This window comes from Homarus americanus, unplaced genomic scaffold (assembly GCF_018991925.1).
Source record: "Homarus americanus isolate GMGI-L3 unplaced genomic scaffold, GMGI_Hamer_2.0 scaffold24260, whole genome shotgun sequence".
In the NCBI taxonomy this organism is placed as follows: Eukaryota; Metazoa; Arthropoda; class Malacostraca; order Decapoda; family Nephropidae; genus Homarus; species Homarus americanus.
The window spans coordinates 1,263,347-1,280,001 of NW_024721079.1; the positions used below are offsets into that span (position 1 = coordinate 1,263,347).

The window sequence follows — 16,655 nt, forward strand, 5'->3', positions numbered from 1 at the left end:
TTGAACTAAAGTTGTTGGCAACACTTGTATTTGGAATGACCAAAAACATGTCAGGACAATGAGTACTGCACGCTGTACAGCTTAATGTTTTTATACGATCAATTTGAGTTTTATCTTATCTAATTTTGACTTCATTGTCTTAATATTTTCCCTCTCATGGCTTACCTAACTTGGAGAGCTGTGTAGTGGGGAGACAGCAAAATGTGCCTATTCCTTGATCTTTGACATTGGTATACCTGGCACCTTGCTTGTCAAGATTTATCTTTAAAATACTTTATATCCAGTTTGGTTTTGCTTAAACAGTTCATTGTATTATGGACACACTGAAGATGATGGTCTCAGCTTTTGTCTTCTTACTGTTAATTTTGTATTCAGTCACATTATGAAATTGCTTGTAGCTGTTGACTGATATCAAATGGAAACAATTAGCTCTTTTTCTATATCTTTTCAGTTCATTAAAAATGTTCAGTTATCCATTGGAATGGGTTTCCAAACTGAGCATTAAGTAGATATTATAGACATCTGCTAAATTTAGTTATCCATATAGGCCTAAGGAAGAGATGTCTTAGGACAGTCCCCGAGTTATGAATGTGTTACGTTCCTGGACCCTGTTTGTAAGTTGGATCAGTGTTAATTCCATAGTTTAGGTTAGGTTAAAACACAAGTCTGCCTATACAAAACAGCAATAATAACCCATTCATAACAAAAAATGTAAAACTGTAAATAGAGTGATGTTAAACAATATAGAATAATGAAAGTACAGTAATAAAAAATGGGATTTTAGTTACAGATTTTTGTGATGAATATATTGAGATCCCATTTGTAAGTGCTGGCGTTTTTAAGTCGGGCATTCATAACTTGGGGGACTATCTGTACTTCAAAATTAACACACACATACACACCTCACATGCACACACACTTCACTCACATACACACAGAGTATAAGCTCTTTGCTATTGATGCTGTATTGATTGCTGCATGTTGAATATCTTGGCTAATATTAGAATGGTACAGTATTTATAAATAACCCACAAACACACTTATACTGCAATAAGGAAAGTATTGTATTTTACTGCATTTATTTTTTTTACCCCTGCATGGTATAAGCACTAGGAATTATTTGAAGTTTTATTAAGATATAAAAGAGAAATGATCATTATGGTGATTTTAAAAACAAGAAAGTGGAGCATTCAGCTGAGATAACTGGCTGGCTGGTGGCACTGGCAGCAATGGTGGCTGGCATGTGAACATTTTGCACCTCTTTGTCTGCTGATATTTGTACTCAACTGCCTTTTAAGGCACTGAAAGTTCTTGCCACTTCTCAAACTCTTGAAGCCACCCCACAGTGGAATTGCAGTCTTGTGGAATTTTCAGTTGCTCATGAAACTCCTTAGTTTTATTAACAAAGTATTGGTCCAGAAATCGCAATTCATTCAATCCTTCATTTCCTGAGCCTTTCATATAGCACGTTATCCAGGCTGGCACACATTCCTAGGTTCTCTGAGATTTTTTCTTTTTGAGTCATGGATTCTTGTGACTTGCTGTCAGCATAAAATTTTGATATTTTCTCTTGCTGATTCTTTTAAGTCATTCACGGTCGTGGTTCCTAAGCTGTACTGTAACATTACAATTCTCTTGCCAGTTGTATATATCTTTTCTTTCACATGGAGAAGGTCATCTTGCTGTCGATAAAGGCATCAGCTCCCCAAAATTCTGCCAAGTGGTAAAACTCATCAACACATTCCAGGGATATGTCCCCAATGTTAAACTTTTCCAGCCTTGTTAAGGCCACCTCATTACCTGCATATGCAGCACAATTAAAACCAGGAACATCTTTCTGCCTGCCATTTGCACCATTCCACCTCTTCTGTACCCATCTTCCTCACTCGCTGAACATTATTGAGCTACTGCCAACACCATTCTAACAGACAGCATATGGCCATTTTTAAATTTTTGTGACAGGTCCTTCATCTTTGTCACTAATCATTGCTTTTGTTTTTGCCATGTTCACTCTCGTACCAATTGATTCCTTTGCATCCTTCCATTTCTATAATACTATCTGCTATGAACACCAAGTTGTCAGCCTACAATATCGACTTTTGAAATTTGAGGTATCACTCTTAGTTTATTCCAATGGCTCTTGAGGAATGTTGTACATGCATTTCCCTGATCGATAATTGTGAGAGTCCAGCCAAGTCATACATGTTAAAATTATATTTAATTTTGTCTCCCAAGATGTACAGTAATTCACCATGTGGTATATTTCTCTTTGACTTTATTTTGCATTTCATATTTGAGCACATTCCTGCAGCTAAAATTATTACAATATATTACAGCACATTACATTTAAAAATATATACAGGTATGGGATCGTTTATCTGGCGTCTTGGTATCCGGAACTCTCCAGAACCTGGTTATGTTCTGGAACGAATTACAGTACTGTACAGTGGTCCCTCGGTTAACGAACGCCTCGGTTAACGAAATTTCGGTTAACGAACTACCTCCCATAAGATTCTTAAATTCGGTTAACGAACAAAAATTCGGTTAACAAATTTCTTACGAACCGACCTCAACATGTTTTCACTTGCACTGGCCGGGCAACCAGCTTTAGTATCAGTCCGCCAATACATTAATCGGTTCTAGGGCTTAAATTCCTTACTATTTTAGTAAATATCATGAAGTTTATACTATTTAATAATTTTAAAAGTTTAATATTCAATTTTTTAGTCATTTTAACAATTATTGAACATAATTGAAGGTAAAGTGACTAGTTTAATGTGCGGCATCCAGCCTCTTAACACAGCAAACAGGCGTTAGTCTCTCTCTGTTTTCACTGGAGGTAACATCTTGCTTGAGACTCTCTTCAACTAAACGCTTTTTTTCTGTGTTTCCAAGCAAATTATTGGTCATTTTGAAATATATTTTACATATTGACAATATATAATGCAGTGCAGTGTTGATTTAAAAAAATAATCTTGAAATACACCAAGAGAACTAAAATTTTATGGGTGAAATGGTGCCATGGGGTGACTTCTCTTCCACCCCAATGCCTTCTCTTCTTCCTTCTCCTCCACCCCCATTCTAATGCCCATCATCATCATCCAGGAGCCTTCTACATACACACCTCAAAGTAAGTGAACTTTTCTACCATTTTTGTTGAATTTAGGCAATTTTCGGTGAGCTGGAACCAATTACCCAAAACCCATTGAAACAATGGTTTCGGTTAACGAATTTTTCGGTTAACGAACAACCTGCTGGAATGGGTTGTGTTCGTTAACCGAGGGACCACTGTATTGTTTTTAAAATGAGCGCCAGTAATTCTCTGGCCGAGCAAGAATTTTCCAACCATTCCCCACTTGTGAGCTGTATGTTTTGTCATGGTTATTTTTCAACTCATAATTTCAGGTACAGTCTTGTTCAAGATTCTTCAAACATTGCTGGAGACAGCTGGCAACTCAAGGCCATTTGTTTACTATAATACGTAGTATAATATAATACGAAACAACAAAGCCCAACCATTAATTAAGCAATGGGGAACTAAGTAACCAATCACCGATCAAATTTTACATTCATTCATAATTTTACTACCCATACTTACTAAAGTAAACAAATGGCCTTGAGTTGCCAGCTGTCTCCAGCAGAGTTCGAAGAATTTTGAACGAGACTGTACATTCATATTATTTTCTTATTTTTTTTTTTACCTTTGTACATGATTACCCAATATTATATACAGAAAGTGCCAAAAGATATAAACTAAATACTTATTATAAGTGTTAAAGTTTTAAATGTATTATAGGGGTTTCCACTGTTAAACCATGTGGTTAGCGTGTGAAGGTCTGAGGGTCTGAGGGTCGGCAGTGTAAAGCATCCTTACTAGGGATGCTGCTGCTTTGCTAAGGCGAGTGTCAGTGGAGACTGTGACAGTTTGAACAATATCTTGTACCTAATGTATCAAATTTGCTCTTTTCGTGCTTTAATTTATGCTATTTATACAGTATATGCATTCATTATCACTGTTTATAAACCTACAATTTTAAGTTTTAATGTTATAGTATACAGTTAAAGCTACTTTTAGAAGTGACTAGTGATCTGAACAGAGGCTTCACAACCAGTTACAGAGGGTTTGCTCTACATTTGGTACATTCTAGGCCTGGCACCCCTAATTCCTCAAAGCACCCTATCTGGTACTGTTAATCCCCAGGTCCCAAGCATGCTGGATAAATAGTCCCATACCTTTGTGTGTGTGTATAGTCTGAATATATATATATATATATATATATATATATATATATATATATATATATATATATATATATATATATATATATATATATATATATATATATATATATATATATATATATATATATATATACCGGGTATATAATATATAAGTATAATGATTAACAGATTTATTACTTTTTCTGAATGATTAGGCATTACTGTACAGTATTCTTAATTGTTTTGTGAATGGTAGGTTGAAGAAATTTAAAGGTGTTCATGATTGATGATAGTGTGCTAATTGGTATATAATCTGAATATCCTATGAATTTAATCACAAAACATTCATTATATGTATTTCATAAAAAATCCTTAGTATTCCTGAGGTAATAACTATTTTTCTAACAGGTAAAATTAATGTAGTTATGTACAGTACAGTATTAATTTTGATGTCCAATGGGCCTTTTGACATTTGATGATCAGCACTACTACCAGAACACCCTTGATGGAGCTGCTTTGTCCAGGGAGCTCTCTATGCCTGTAGGCAGAGAGACTGTCATGTTGAATTGGTGTGAGTTGTTACATAATCAGGTACTCTCTCAAGTGGCACGGGGGACTACAAAACCAGTTCCAAATCCAGTTCGGTTATGCAGCGAGAAGCTAGTGAATCAAAATGTACATGGCATAGAGTGTGATTTTTAGACATTTGTCTTGTTGAAGAGTTGTTCCAAAAGGGCAACTTTTGCTCTTGAAATGAAAAGTGAGATGTGGAGTTTGAGACTCAGGCTTATGGCTGAGGTGTTTGTGTCAGGTGATCTAGTTCCAGGGTTCATCCTGTTTTATCTGCTGAATCACGCTTGCTTTTCAGCATCAAGTTGGATTGTGTTTGGAACTTACTTCACAAATCCCAGTTTACTCGGTGAGTGGCTTTTTATTCAGCAATTAAGAATGATCTGACAGAATTAGTGTCCATGCCTCAGAATGGAGAGGGCACCTTGGATATAACAGGCTCTCTCAAGGGGTATTTTGGCGAGTTAATGTTGCAAGATATATGTCTTTTACCCACTGCACTAAATGGAGGATTGAGTTAGAAAGTACTTTTTCATGGCCAATGGTATGATTGAATGACCTGGTGAGTTCCAACCAGTAGGTGCCAGTAGGCAGAGTCTGTGCAACATCGCAGGATACACTGACCCTGTGGATAATATTTATACTGTTAACCAGAAGCATACCATAACTGTCTCCTTACTCCATAAATCCAACTTGTACAGTACAGTAATTAATTTGAGTAGATTGCTAATTGTCAATAAAATTTACTGACCAGTCAACTGGGATACTGCCACAACGAACCATCATACGTTTGGCAGAAATACTGTACCATATACACTACTGTATTGAACTATCATACAGTTATTGTACAGCTGGACAAACTGTGCACATATTTTAAATATTATTTAATTGTCAATTTACTTATTTCAAAGGACAAATTAATGTAACGACGAACAATGGCACGTCGAACAATGAGCTTTGTGCAGTGGCAGTATCGTAATCAATGAGATTTATCCGAGGTGTGTTATTGCTTTAAGCTCGACTACAGACCACAGTAGATCCAGCAAAAAGTTGGATTTATGGAGTGAGAAGACTTGTTTTCCTCTGGGTTATTTGGTGAGCTCTGCCTACTGGTGTAAAGTGGTGGGATCTGCCCAGGTTACTTATCAGGTCCTGTAGACCATGAAATAGGGTTTCATTTGTCAATCATCCATATTAAGAATGATAGTTTAATTCATTTGCCCATTGTTTGGCATCTTGAATAACGACATGGAATGACTAATTCATGTGGTACTCTGATATACTTTACCTCTATAATGGCTAGTAATGATAGTACTGTACTGTCGTGTTATACTAGTGATGATAAAACTTTTCTGTGTGTATAAAGCTCCTTCAAGTAAAACATAACATGAGCTGCCTCCTTCAGGTGTGGCGGGGAGGGCGGTCTTCCTCGACACATCCCTCCTGTAGTGTACATCCAAGGTGCGATGGTCATAGCCTCTGTGTACTTGGTCCACACTACAGCCTTTAGCATTAGGCAAAAGGAAGGTTTACCGTACATCAACCAACTAGCAGCATGGGGCTTACTAGGTAGGAACAGATGTTATGGTAATGCTAATTAAATATAGTACTCGGGTTTAATTATAAGATGTGCGAAGGTTAACAATTTCTGGATTGTTTTACATTAGTGTTCACGGTACTGTATTGAACTTTTGTCTTTAGTGCTCATTTCAAAGTATTGTTCACGGTACTGTATTGAACTTTTGTCTTTAGTGCTCAGTTAAGATTATTGCATGTGGAACTGGTGCTGTAATCACTTAGGTAGATATGCAGACTGTTACTCATCATTGCTATTTACTGTTTCTTTTCAGTGCTTTCCTTTATATTACCGCTGTTTGGATCACGAAATGTAATGGGTCGACTTCTCTCAGTCACGGCATCACTCCTGTGTCCTTTTCTGCTACTTTGCATCAGACACGAAGGGTTCTTTTACATTGCCATCACTATTGCAATGTTTTTGTGGCTTCTGTTAGAATTCTACCTTGCTGGTAATAACGTACAGGTGAGATCATCCACTGTTGATTGTTTAATGTGAAGTTTGGTCTTGGTTTCTAATTTTTTTTCATCCTTATATTTAAGCATTATCAGTGTCCATCTTAAGAGTATTATAGACAGCCAGGAAAAGTGAATAGAATTTAATAATACTTGTAAAACCTTTCAATTGTGAATAAATTGCTGAGTTGCCGCTAATGGGAAGTTTCGGTGGGGGGTGGGGGGCAATGAAAATATGGTAATATATAATAATAATAATAATAATAATAATAATAATAATAATAATAATAATAATAATAATAACAATAATAATAATAATAATAATAATAATAAAACAACAACCCCATTAATACTGTGCACATAACCATCATATATGTTCAATCTCTGTAGCCACGATTATATTATGTCGGTGAACAAATGTAGTAAAGAAGTAATACCTCTCTCGTGGAGAAACAAATGGTCGTCAGGTGATGTGTACTGTATAGTTTATTGTTATCTTTTCTCTCTCTTGACCAATAGTCTAACCCTTGTGACCTTCCCAATCAACTGTTTCTTTTGTATTACTGTTTTAAGCATGTTTTTAGTACAGTACTAGCTTAATATACTGTAGTGTATTTCACAGTAACATATTCCCTACTGCATCAAACTAGTATATTATATCCATTTCTAACATTTTTGCAATTATGAAATTTTATGAGGTTAGAAAATTCCTGGCTACCCATGTATTATTGTTGGTGATCTTCACCTATATTATGATTGGGCTGAAATCACTAAAATAGGCAGAGGTTCACTGGGCCTAAGTTACCATGGGCTAACTTCACCTATATCCCAATTGTGACTATTGCCGCAGTAGTGCATGATGTATTGATGTATAATACTGTATATCTCCTTGAATTAAAAGTTTCCTGAGAAAATACTTGATCTTAGGTGAGCTGTGAGGAATTTATAATGAGGGTGGATGCTATTGGGCTGATATACTCATGTCATGATGCCTTCCTTCAGAGGATAACAAAATACTCCAGTAGATGTGGGTGTCTCCTCAAACTAAGGCTTGTGGTGGGTGCATGGAATAATTTTTTTGATATTGGAAAAAAAAATTACTGAGCAAGACTTTATTCCTGAATGGTTCCCTTTAGACAGGAAATGTTCAGATGCATGCTGAACCACAGAAAATTTAATATAGAAAAGATCTCTTCGTGGATTTCAGTCAGATGTTTCTTTATAGTGTACAACAATACTGTAGTTGATTGTAAAACTGTCTGTTAGTGGAAGGAATCCATGATAATGAGAATCTCCTAACAAGTGGTTTTACTGTGTCTACCTTCAACAGATTGCAATGCTTAAGTTTGCAACGTGGGGCAAGGAAAACAGCGAGGGTGGAGAGAGAGTCTTGGAGTGGTCAGATGTCCGACGTGCATACTTCTTTGTATCCTTTTTCGGTGAATTTTTCTTTTGCATTATGGTACAAACTTTGCTCAACATGGGTAATAAAGAAGGAAGTGACTGCGTGTGAAATCATATTCTATTTTGGGGGAGGGATGAGGACTGTAATTTATTATTACAGATGTTGGCTTAATATTTCATACTGTTCACTTTGTTTCAAATCTCATTGGTGTCTCTTTAAGTACAGTTATAAAATGATTACTATTCTGTATTGTATTACGTGTAGTATGGTTATTAGCGACTGACAATCATTGCGTAAAAAAAATAATTAAAATATGTTTTGTAGCATTTTGTGGCATTTGAAGATGTTTGGGGGATATTTTCTTAGGAGCATATTTCAGCTTTTGCAATGTCTATAAAAATGTTTGCATTTATTTACCCCCCCCCCTCCCCCCCAAAAGATGATTTATGGAATATTTTTTTTTAACGTAACCCACTCATAAATTGGGGTCTGGCCAGAGAAGAAAGTGAGGAGACAGATAGTCTAACATGATGGTGAGGTAAAGTGGAAGTGAGGGACTGGTCAATGATTATACAAACATCTTTATATGGTATTATTTCAAAAGATGTGCCGAGTTACTTACACCGGGAGGCCATCACAAATACCACATTTGGGTCTTTAATATAAATGACTAATATCCTATTTTGTCTAGTTCTGATGTGTTATGTACATAGCCTTAACTCGTATCTCTCAGTTATTCTTCATTGTGTTAGCATTCTTTGGCACGGGGAACATAGCTAGTGTGAACAGTTTTGATCCCAGCTTTGTGTACTGCTTCATCACTGTGTTTTCTCCGTTCATCATGGGCAGTTTGTTACTCTTCAAGATCATCATCCCATTTCTGCTCGTCACTTGTTTCTTCCACGCTATCTGCACTCTCATTGAGGTAAGTTAAATTTATTGTTTTATGTGCTTGTACAGAACTCAGCCTTAATAAAATTTACTAGATGCCAGTACACTCTGGAGAACATTGTGCCTATAATCTAATTAACAGTTTCTATTTTCTTAAGACTTATCAAGCCGTATGCTATATCCGTTTTAAACAGGCCCATTGTCTAGGTACTGTATCACAAATGTTAATGGCAGGAAAAGGGATGTACTCAATGTCATAGTTATTTTCCGGCTGAGTAGGAAATTCGACAAGATTGAACAGAATGATAGTATTAATGCAGTTGAAAACAAAGTAAACCAAAGGGAAGAACCTCAGTTAACTATAATATTCATGTTTTGAAGAGTACATTTCTTACTTGTGTTTGCAATTTGAGAGAAAAACAAAATTACAAATCAAGTACCCTCTGTATGAACTGTTCAATAATGATTTTATCTTTATTTCTACACTGGAATGTTGTAAAACTTCAGAATGGATATACAGTACAAGAAAAAACTCCAGCCTCAAAACACAAACTTTGAAGTTTACTGAAGCTCTTCCAATTGACTTAGTTCTTACAGTATTTACATTTCAGGAGAATAGTTGAGCCAAGCATGTCCTGTATGACTTTCTTTAATATTCACAGTGGTGGACAAGTAAAAGAGATGTTGAGAATATATAAAAAACAAATGCAGTAAAGCCAATATTTGGTGCTGCTAAATCTGTTAATGTGTAGTGTTGCCTTAGTACAATATGGAGAAGTAATGACTCTTTTTCTTACAGATACCAACACGTGCTCTATTCTACATGTTCCTGGTGATGTCAGACTTCATGGCCCTTCACTTCTTCTTCCTCATTAGGACAGAAGGGTCATGGCTGGACATTGGAACTTCACTCAGCCATTATGTTATCTCCATGGCAACTACACTCTTCCTTATTCTCCTTCTCTTTATTGCAAAGTTTCTTACTTCCTTTAATATTGGAAAACCTCCAAAAGAAGGTGATTGTGTACTCCCAAGGGTGTCAGTTAGTAGACCTCACCGAGACTAATTATGAAAGAGACCTCAGCAGGTTGCACCCTATTAATGCTCAAGAATGTATGTACTTGTAAATGTGTTCATGGACGTAAACACTTTTATCATTTGAATATGTTTTGTTATATTTGTTTTTGTGATAGGTTATGAATTGTGATATTTTTAGTTATCACTGACCGAGGTACTGAATGTCTTAAGAAAGAAAATGTCTCAAAATCATAGTGAAGAAGAAGAAGAAGAAGAAGAAGAATTTTGCAGCTTGGATATTTTGAATTGTGTCTTCCCAGTGTTTGCAACTTCCCTACATTTTGGACTGAAAGCTAATTAAAATGTAAGTTTCTCTTCCAGTTACAACCTTACCTCTTTAGTTACAATGGGTACTGGGAAGCAAAGGTCACCACTTGACCCTTTGGGGATGATGTTTAACTCTTTGAGGATAATGTTTTAACTTCTTGAGGATAATGGTTTAACCCTTTTTCCCTATGATAACAATATTTTAACCTTTGAGGACAATGATTTTAACCTCCAGGACTGAAAGGGTTAAAAATGGTAAGTGAAGGTTGATGACAACTTTCATGTACTCAAAAGAAGACAAAGCTGACTTACCAAGTAATGGTTGGTACTTACTATTTCCTCTGGCTAAGATTTCCAGCTTTCAACCTTCAGTAGTAAATATTACCTCCCCTCCTCTTTGATTAATGGGATAGGGTTGTGATAAGAAGGTCAATTAAGTTTTTAAACATTCAGTCAAAAATATCATGAGTCTTCAGAAACTTATAGCCTTATCTGGCTGTAATTGAGTTGCCTGATTCAGGCCTTGCCTGTGAGATGGTGTTTCATTATCAATCCTTGATATTTATATATGGAATCTATTGGACTTCTAGTGTTTTGCAAAAAATAGTTTGACTATCTTTGTTAACTTGTAAAGGGTGGAGGACAAATGAACTATTTCATACTAACAAATACACTGAATCCTCATTAATTTGGTATTTATTGATTTGAAATTCGCTCTAATTCAACAGGTTATGGTGCTGAAGTTCTGGGGTTAATTTTGGCATTTGGCCAATGTCTGCTAAATTGCCATGGAACTTCCAAAATGAGTGTGAAAATTTGTAAATTTGGGCTAATTCAGTCAATTCATTATTTCAGCTTGGCCAGAGCCTCATCCATGCCAAATTATCGAGAATTTTCTATACAAGGAATGAAAATAATATTTTGAAAAGATCAGTCATTTGTAAAGAACTGTTTTCCACAAACTTTGTCATAAAGAGTAATCAAGTGTTGAAATTTTGATATTGAAGTACTGTACTGAACTGAAAACAAGAACTGGTGGTCCTGCCTAGGTGTTGTAATTAGTAGTACAGTACAATGTAGCTTTTTCATAACTTGATGCCCAACAGATCTCCATCAGAGCCCTTTACCCTACTGAAACACAATATAATACCTGTGTATTGCCTGTTCCAAATTCTGAACAACCATCCAGAGCTGACATTAAAGTTCTGGTGGCTAAGGTGTCAGCAAGACGTTTTACAGGGTCTTTAACCTTGATGCCTTGTACTGGTACACTCTCGGTGCATTGCTGTGTATATCATGTGTACACTGCATCATCTAGAACTAGATCCACAAATGGCTGCTTCCTCTCACAAGATACTTATGTCTTGGACCCGCCTGTGTCAATACTCTATGCCTTGGCCCTGAGTTTATTCTTGGCATGAACAAAATCATAGAAGGGTGCCTTCCTGATCCCACACTTTTTGACGAGGGTTTTTCTGTTGACCTCTTACTGATGCAGTAATGTACTCCTCTCCAACTTTACCTGCAAGGACAGGATCTTCTTCTTGGAAGGTGTAGGGGTATGAGACATTGATGGAGTGGAGGAAGCCATCACAACACAAAAAGTTAGTAGTAAATCACTAAAAGTTTATGGAAATGATTATGCAGTGAGGCACGGTGCACTGATATGATACATATGAAGGCAGGACTCAGACTGTGGCATGTGACGCCTACACACAGGCATTCAACTGCATGTATGTACACGCAAACCAGCTGGACTGATGCTAGATTTTCCAGACTTTTTTTAAAGTGTTTCCCGTGAATGGTGGGGCGATCTGGAGCACCTCGGAGAATAAAAAAAAAAAGCGAATTATAGTGCATTGAAGTCTGGTGTATATATTTACCTTATTTACTGAATGGCCACCCCTTAGAGGTGGCCATGCCGAGGGAAGGAGCCTGTGTAGGATCCTTCCATTGTTCTTGATAATTTTGTCAATGGCTATTTTGAAGCCCAGTACTGTTCTTGATTCCACAGCTTGGGCTGGTCTACCAGCCTCTGTATGAAGAAGTATTTCTTTATATTGTTGTTTGTTTGTTTTTGTGTGTATACAATTGTATGTGTAATAGATATACTGAACAGTACAGTTTGTAGATATGTACAGATAAGCAAATTTGTTTCTGTAATTATTTATTTAAATTATTAAGAATACTAAACTTTTTATTTTAATACATTAATTTGGAAGACAAAATGCACATTGACACATTAAAACACTTATACCATTGATGTGTGTGGTATTAATTGGAAATAATTTGTCTGTGCCTGCATGTAATGAGGGCATATTGAAATATAGTGGTGTTGTTGTCTGTCATCGTTCTGTAAACTTCAGTTCCTGTGTCCTGAGAATAATTTCCTGTGATTGGTTATTTTCACATTTTAGGGTACATTAGTGTTACCCAAATCAAAATACAAACCAAGTTAATTTTCAAAGATTTTAGCATTATGATCCCAGGCTCATATCTTTTAATTAAGAAATTAGAAAACATCCTAATAAGCTATCATGCTTAAGTAGGTGGAGTTTTACTGTACATTATACTACAGTAATAGCTGCCACTAGAAGCTTGAAAAGATAAGATTTGTTTAGTTCTCTGGGTAGTCTTAGTACTATCATATACAGTATCCTGAGGGATGTGAACCTTGTTATAAATATTACAGGATTTCAATTAATCCCAGATGGATAATAGTCTTTGACTTTCAAATATATGTCAGTATGTAACTCAGGCTTATATTGTGTTTACTTAAGTATACAGTATTGTTATTTTTGGTTGTGATAAGTGATAGAAGCTGCCTTCAGATTTATTGGTACATGTCTAACCTTCGTGTACTTTACCCTGTTCGCCTGATATGATTTGGCTATTGGATTATAGTAGTGATAAAGACACCAAATATTCATGTGAAACACACTTAATGGTAACTTTACTTGTGACATCTTTATATCAATTTTTAAGATTGAATTAATAGGTGATGCAGTATAACCTCAAGTTCGGATGCCTTCTTCCATGCTGCTCAAAGTTTTGTAAATTGCATGCAGCTAGAAACTCCCTGTGATGGGATTTCCATGGTTAGAAAAGGTTCTTTATATCTCCCTGTATCCCAGAAGCATTCTTCCTTGGTAGTTTGTTCACTTAAAGCACAATGATCCCTGGGTATTTCTGGAAATCCTTCTAAGGGGTTGCTGAGGCTTTTATTAAGTGCCAGGACCAGGGCCAAATGACATGCCTTATTTCCTTGCTTGGCCTAACCACTCTCTTACCTTGACTTTAAAATGCACCAGATGTAACGATCTTGCAGTGAAAAATTCCATTATTTCTTAGGGGTGACCACCTTGCACCCCATAGAGAAATCACAGGAGAGAAGTCTTTGCTCCTTTATTTGCTTCACAATATTCCTGGATGCCATTTTGCAAAAGTGTTTTATCACTTCCAGTATGCTTGACCTTTGGTTATTTTTCATATGTATTTAGACTCATTTATCTGACATATTCTAGCCTTTCCTGCTTAATGAAGGGTGGCTGGTATTGAACAAAAGGCATATGCGCACATTCTCCCATCATTTGTTCTCATTCATTATTAATAATGTACAGCTAATCAAGATTTTCTGCTATGGTGCTCCCCTTCTACAATGCCTCAAATGTCTATGTGTTATACCCAGTTGCTTCACATAAGCCAGTACAGTATCATCCATCAGCATGTCCTTCCTCAAATACTATCACTCAATGTCAAGTTACCTTTCATTCATGCACAAAGCTGCTTCCAGAATTCTTATGCCTCTCACTTCTACCGTGTCTTTTACTCTATTCTTCCATTTCCTCCTCATTCCCTTATCCTTCCTACCATTCACTTTTAAGTTATACACTCCTGCACAGTCCAATGAATATTTTTACAGATCCATGCTTATTGGCATATAGTAAAGCAGTTCCCACTACTCCTTATAGCATTTTTCATGCTGCATACTTAATATTTTGTTTTTCTGTCATTTGTCCATTAAAGCACTTGCTGTTTGTTTGACTTTCAGAACTTGCTTGTCTGTCAGAACTCACTCTGATGTTATTTTTCATCCCACCAACTTGGCTACTGAAAAGTTTCTATTCCATATTCCTTGTCATTTCCTATATTTAGACTGTTGTAATGTCTCAATTGTGTACCTCTGGCCATATTCACTCAACCTTTATCTCCTTAAACATAGCCACCTTGGGTTCTTCATGTTTCTATTGTGAATGCAACAAACGCTTATTGGTCTGGTTGTTTGTCTGTACACATATCCGTCCATTTGCCCTTGATTTAATTGTGTACACACATCACGTGATATAGCAATTGGAAGAAAATATTTCAGACAAGGATAATTGCATTTACTGGGCATAGAAAATTCTGTTTCTAAATTATGGAAAAGTTTATAGGCTTACATTACTCCACCAGTTAATGGTCAGTACAGTACTTGTCAAGAATGTTATTGAGGTACTGTACTACGATTCACAATGTGATATATGTTTGTATTTACTTTATTTTATCTGTTTTTGAACATGTTCTCCAAATCCTTCCCAGTGGTATATGACCTCTTCCAGAGTGCATAGTTGTGACTATTATCTGCATTTACTAATATACTCAGCTTACAGTTCTAACAAGCAGTTCCAATTGTACACCAGTAATAGCAATTGATGGCCTAAACCTTTCTAAACCATCAAACCAGTGCATATGTGAAGCAGTCAATGACAAAATTTAGTGTACTGTACAGTACTTGAAATCCAGACTGCTGTACACACGTTCTTTATCCATTGGCTTTCCTGCACCATACATTCCACCACCTTTTGTAATGTTTCCCCCGTTACAGTACTTCAGTCATAGACGTTTTTACACCACTTAATGTTGTTATCCAGTATTTCTCACCCATTATTTTTTATGTAAAAATGGAGTCACATAATACATTCTTCCTTAAGTCCTTTTTTTAATACAATGGTGTTTGCTCTCTTGCACCACCTCCCTACTGTTCACAGGACAACAATGTAGTTCTTATCTTCATTCTTTGTGCCTTTTCCTTCAGTGGAACAATCACTACATCCATCCAATCCTTAAATCTCTCACACTTATTACCAACTCATGTCTTTCAGGAACTAATAATTGATGTTTACAAATTACTATTATTTTTTTTTTGAAAATTGGGTGACTGTTAATATTTAGAAATGTATTAGTAAGAGATACCTGTACAGTACTGTACTTACTTGGTAATGAGTGGTAAACTCTTTGTAGTATCATTAGTACAGTACCTTTCTTTAGTAAATTCTTGATTAAGAGTGAGATTAAAAATAATTATGTTAAATATGTGTTTGAGATGATTCTATGGTGAACTAAGGTGACTAAAAATTGGTCAGCAGTTGTGTTAGTGATGAGTGCTTGGCCCACATGAACCAAGGGCACTCTGAGAAGACAGTAGTCCGAGCTGATGGGGGGGGAGGGCCAGAGGAAAACATTTCTCTCATCCTATCAGTAAGACAAGTCTTTTTAGGTCTCATTTGACTAAAAGAGCTATGAACTCATGTATCTGTGTCAGTTGTGTGTATATTTTTTTCTTCAATACATGACAAAATTTGTGGTTCATTTTTGTTCCTTCACTTCCTCAAGTATAAAATTAGGGATCCATTCACAACTGGGTAAACTTCGTGTACCTTAGGGGTGAAGTAGCTACCTTTAGAACAGGGAATGAATGTTGTATCCACTCAGCCACCATATCAAATACAGTACTGTATATAGGAACGTACAAAGCAATCACAAACACACTGAGACAGTCACGTCAACTCAAGTCTGTCTTTAATTAAAGACCTGATACTGGTGTTAAGATATATGTTTTATCAAAATGTTTATTCATATACATATTACATTATGTTGTGTCAATAATATAATTAATGCATATAATATCTAAAGGTCCATCTCCATAATATATTTGGAACATTGGAAAATATTACTTTAAATATATGTCAAAAAAATCCTCTAAACAAAAATTGTATTAACAATTTAGTTCAGACCCTCAGGTCAAGGATCCGAACACGTCAGTACAACACCAAAGGGGCTCCAAACCCATTGTTGGGAGGATGTACACCTTCCAATGGCTTACCGGTAAACAATTGAACAAAATCTTGTCAGTACAGTACTTGGTGTATGTCTA

The 16,655-nt window shown here is 36.1% G+C and overlaps 1 protein-coding gene across 3 annotated transcripts in view; it reads left to right on the forward strand.

The window, feature by feature from the left end:
- The window catches only part of LOC121861412 (GPI ethanolamine phosphate transferase 1-like), a 29,800-nt gene extending 13,717 nt beyond the window's left edge, over positions 1 to 16,083 (forward strand). For 2 of the 3 annotated variants that reach the window (XM_042359104.1, XM_042359105.1), the window contains 5 exons: positions 6,197 to 6,360; positions 6,642 to 6,832; positions 8,153 to 8,248; positions 8,961 to 9,152; positions 9,918 to 16,083. In XM_042359104.1, the coding sequence (XP_042215038.1) occupies positions 6,197 to 6,360; positions 6,642 to 6,832; positions 8,153 to 8,248; positions 8,961 to 9,152; positions 9,918 to 10,184 (910 nt within the window). In that variant the 3' untranslated portion in view covers positions 10,185 to 16,083. Of the gene's footprint in view, positions 1 to 5,089; positions 5,141 to 6,196; positions 6,361 to 6,641; positions 6,833 to 8,152; positions 8,249 to 8,960; positions 9,153 to 9,917 lie in introns of all 3 variants that reach the window. The other variant, XM_042359103.1, reaches the window with a different exon arrangement.
- The last annotated feature ends 572 nt before the right edge of the window (positions 16,084 to 16,655 follow it).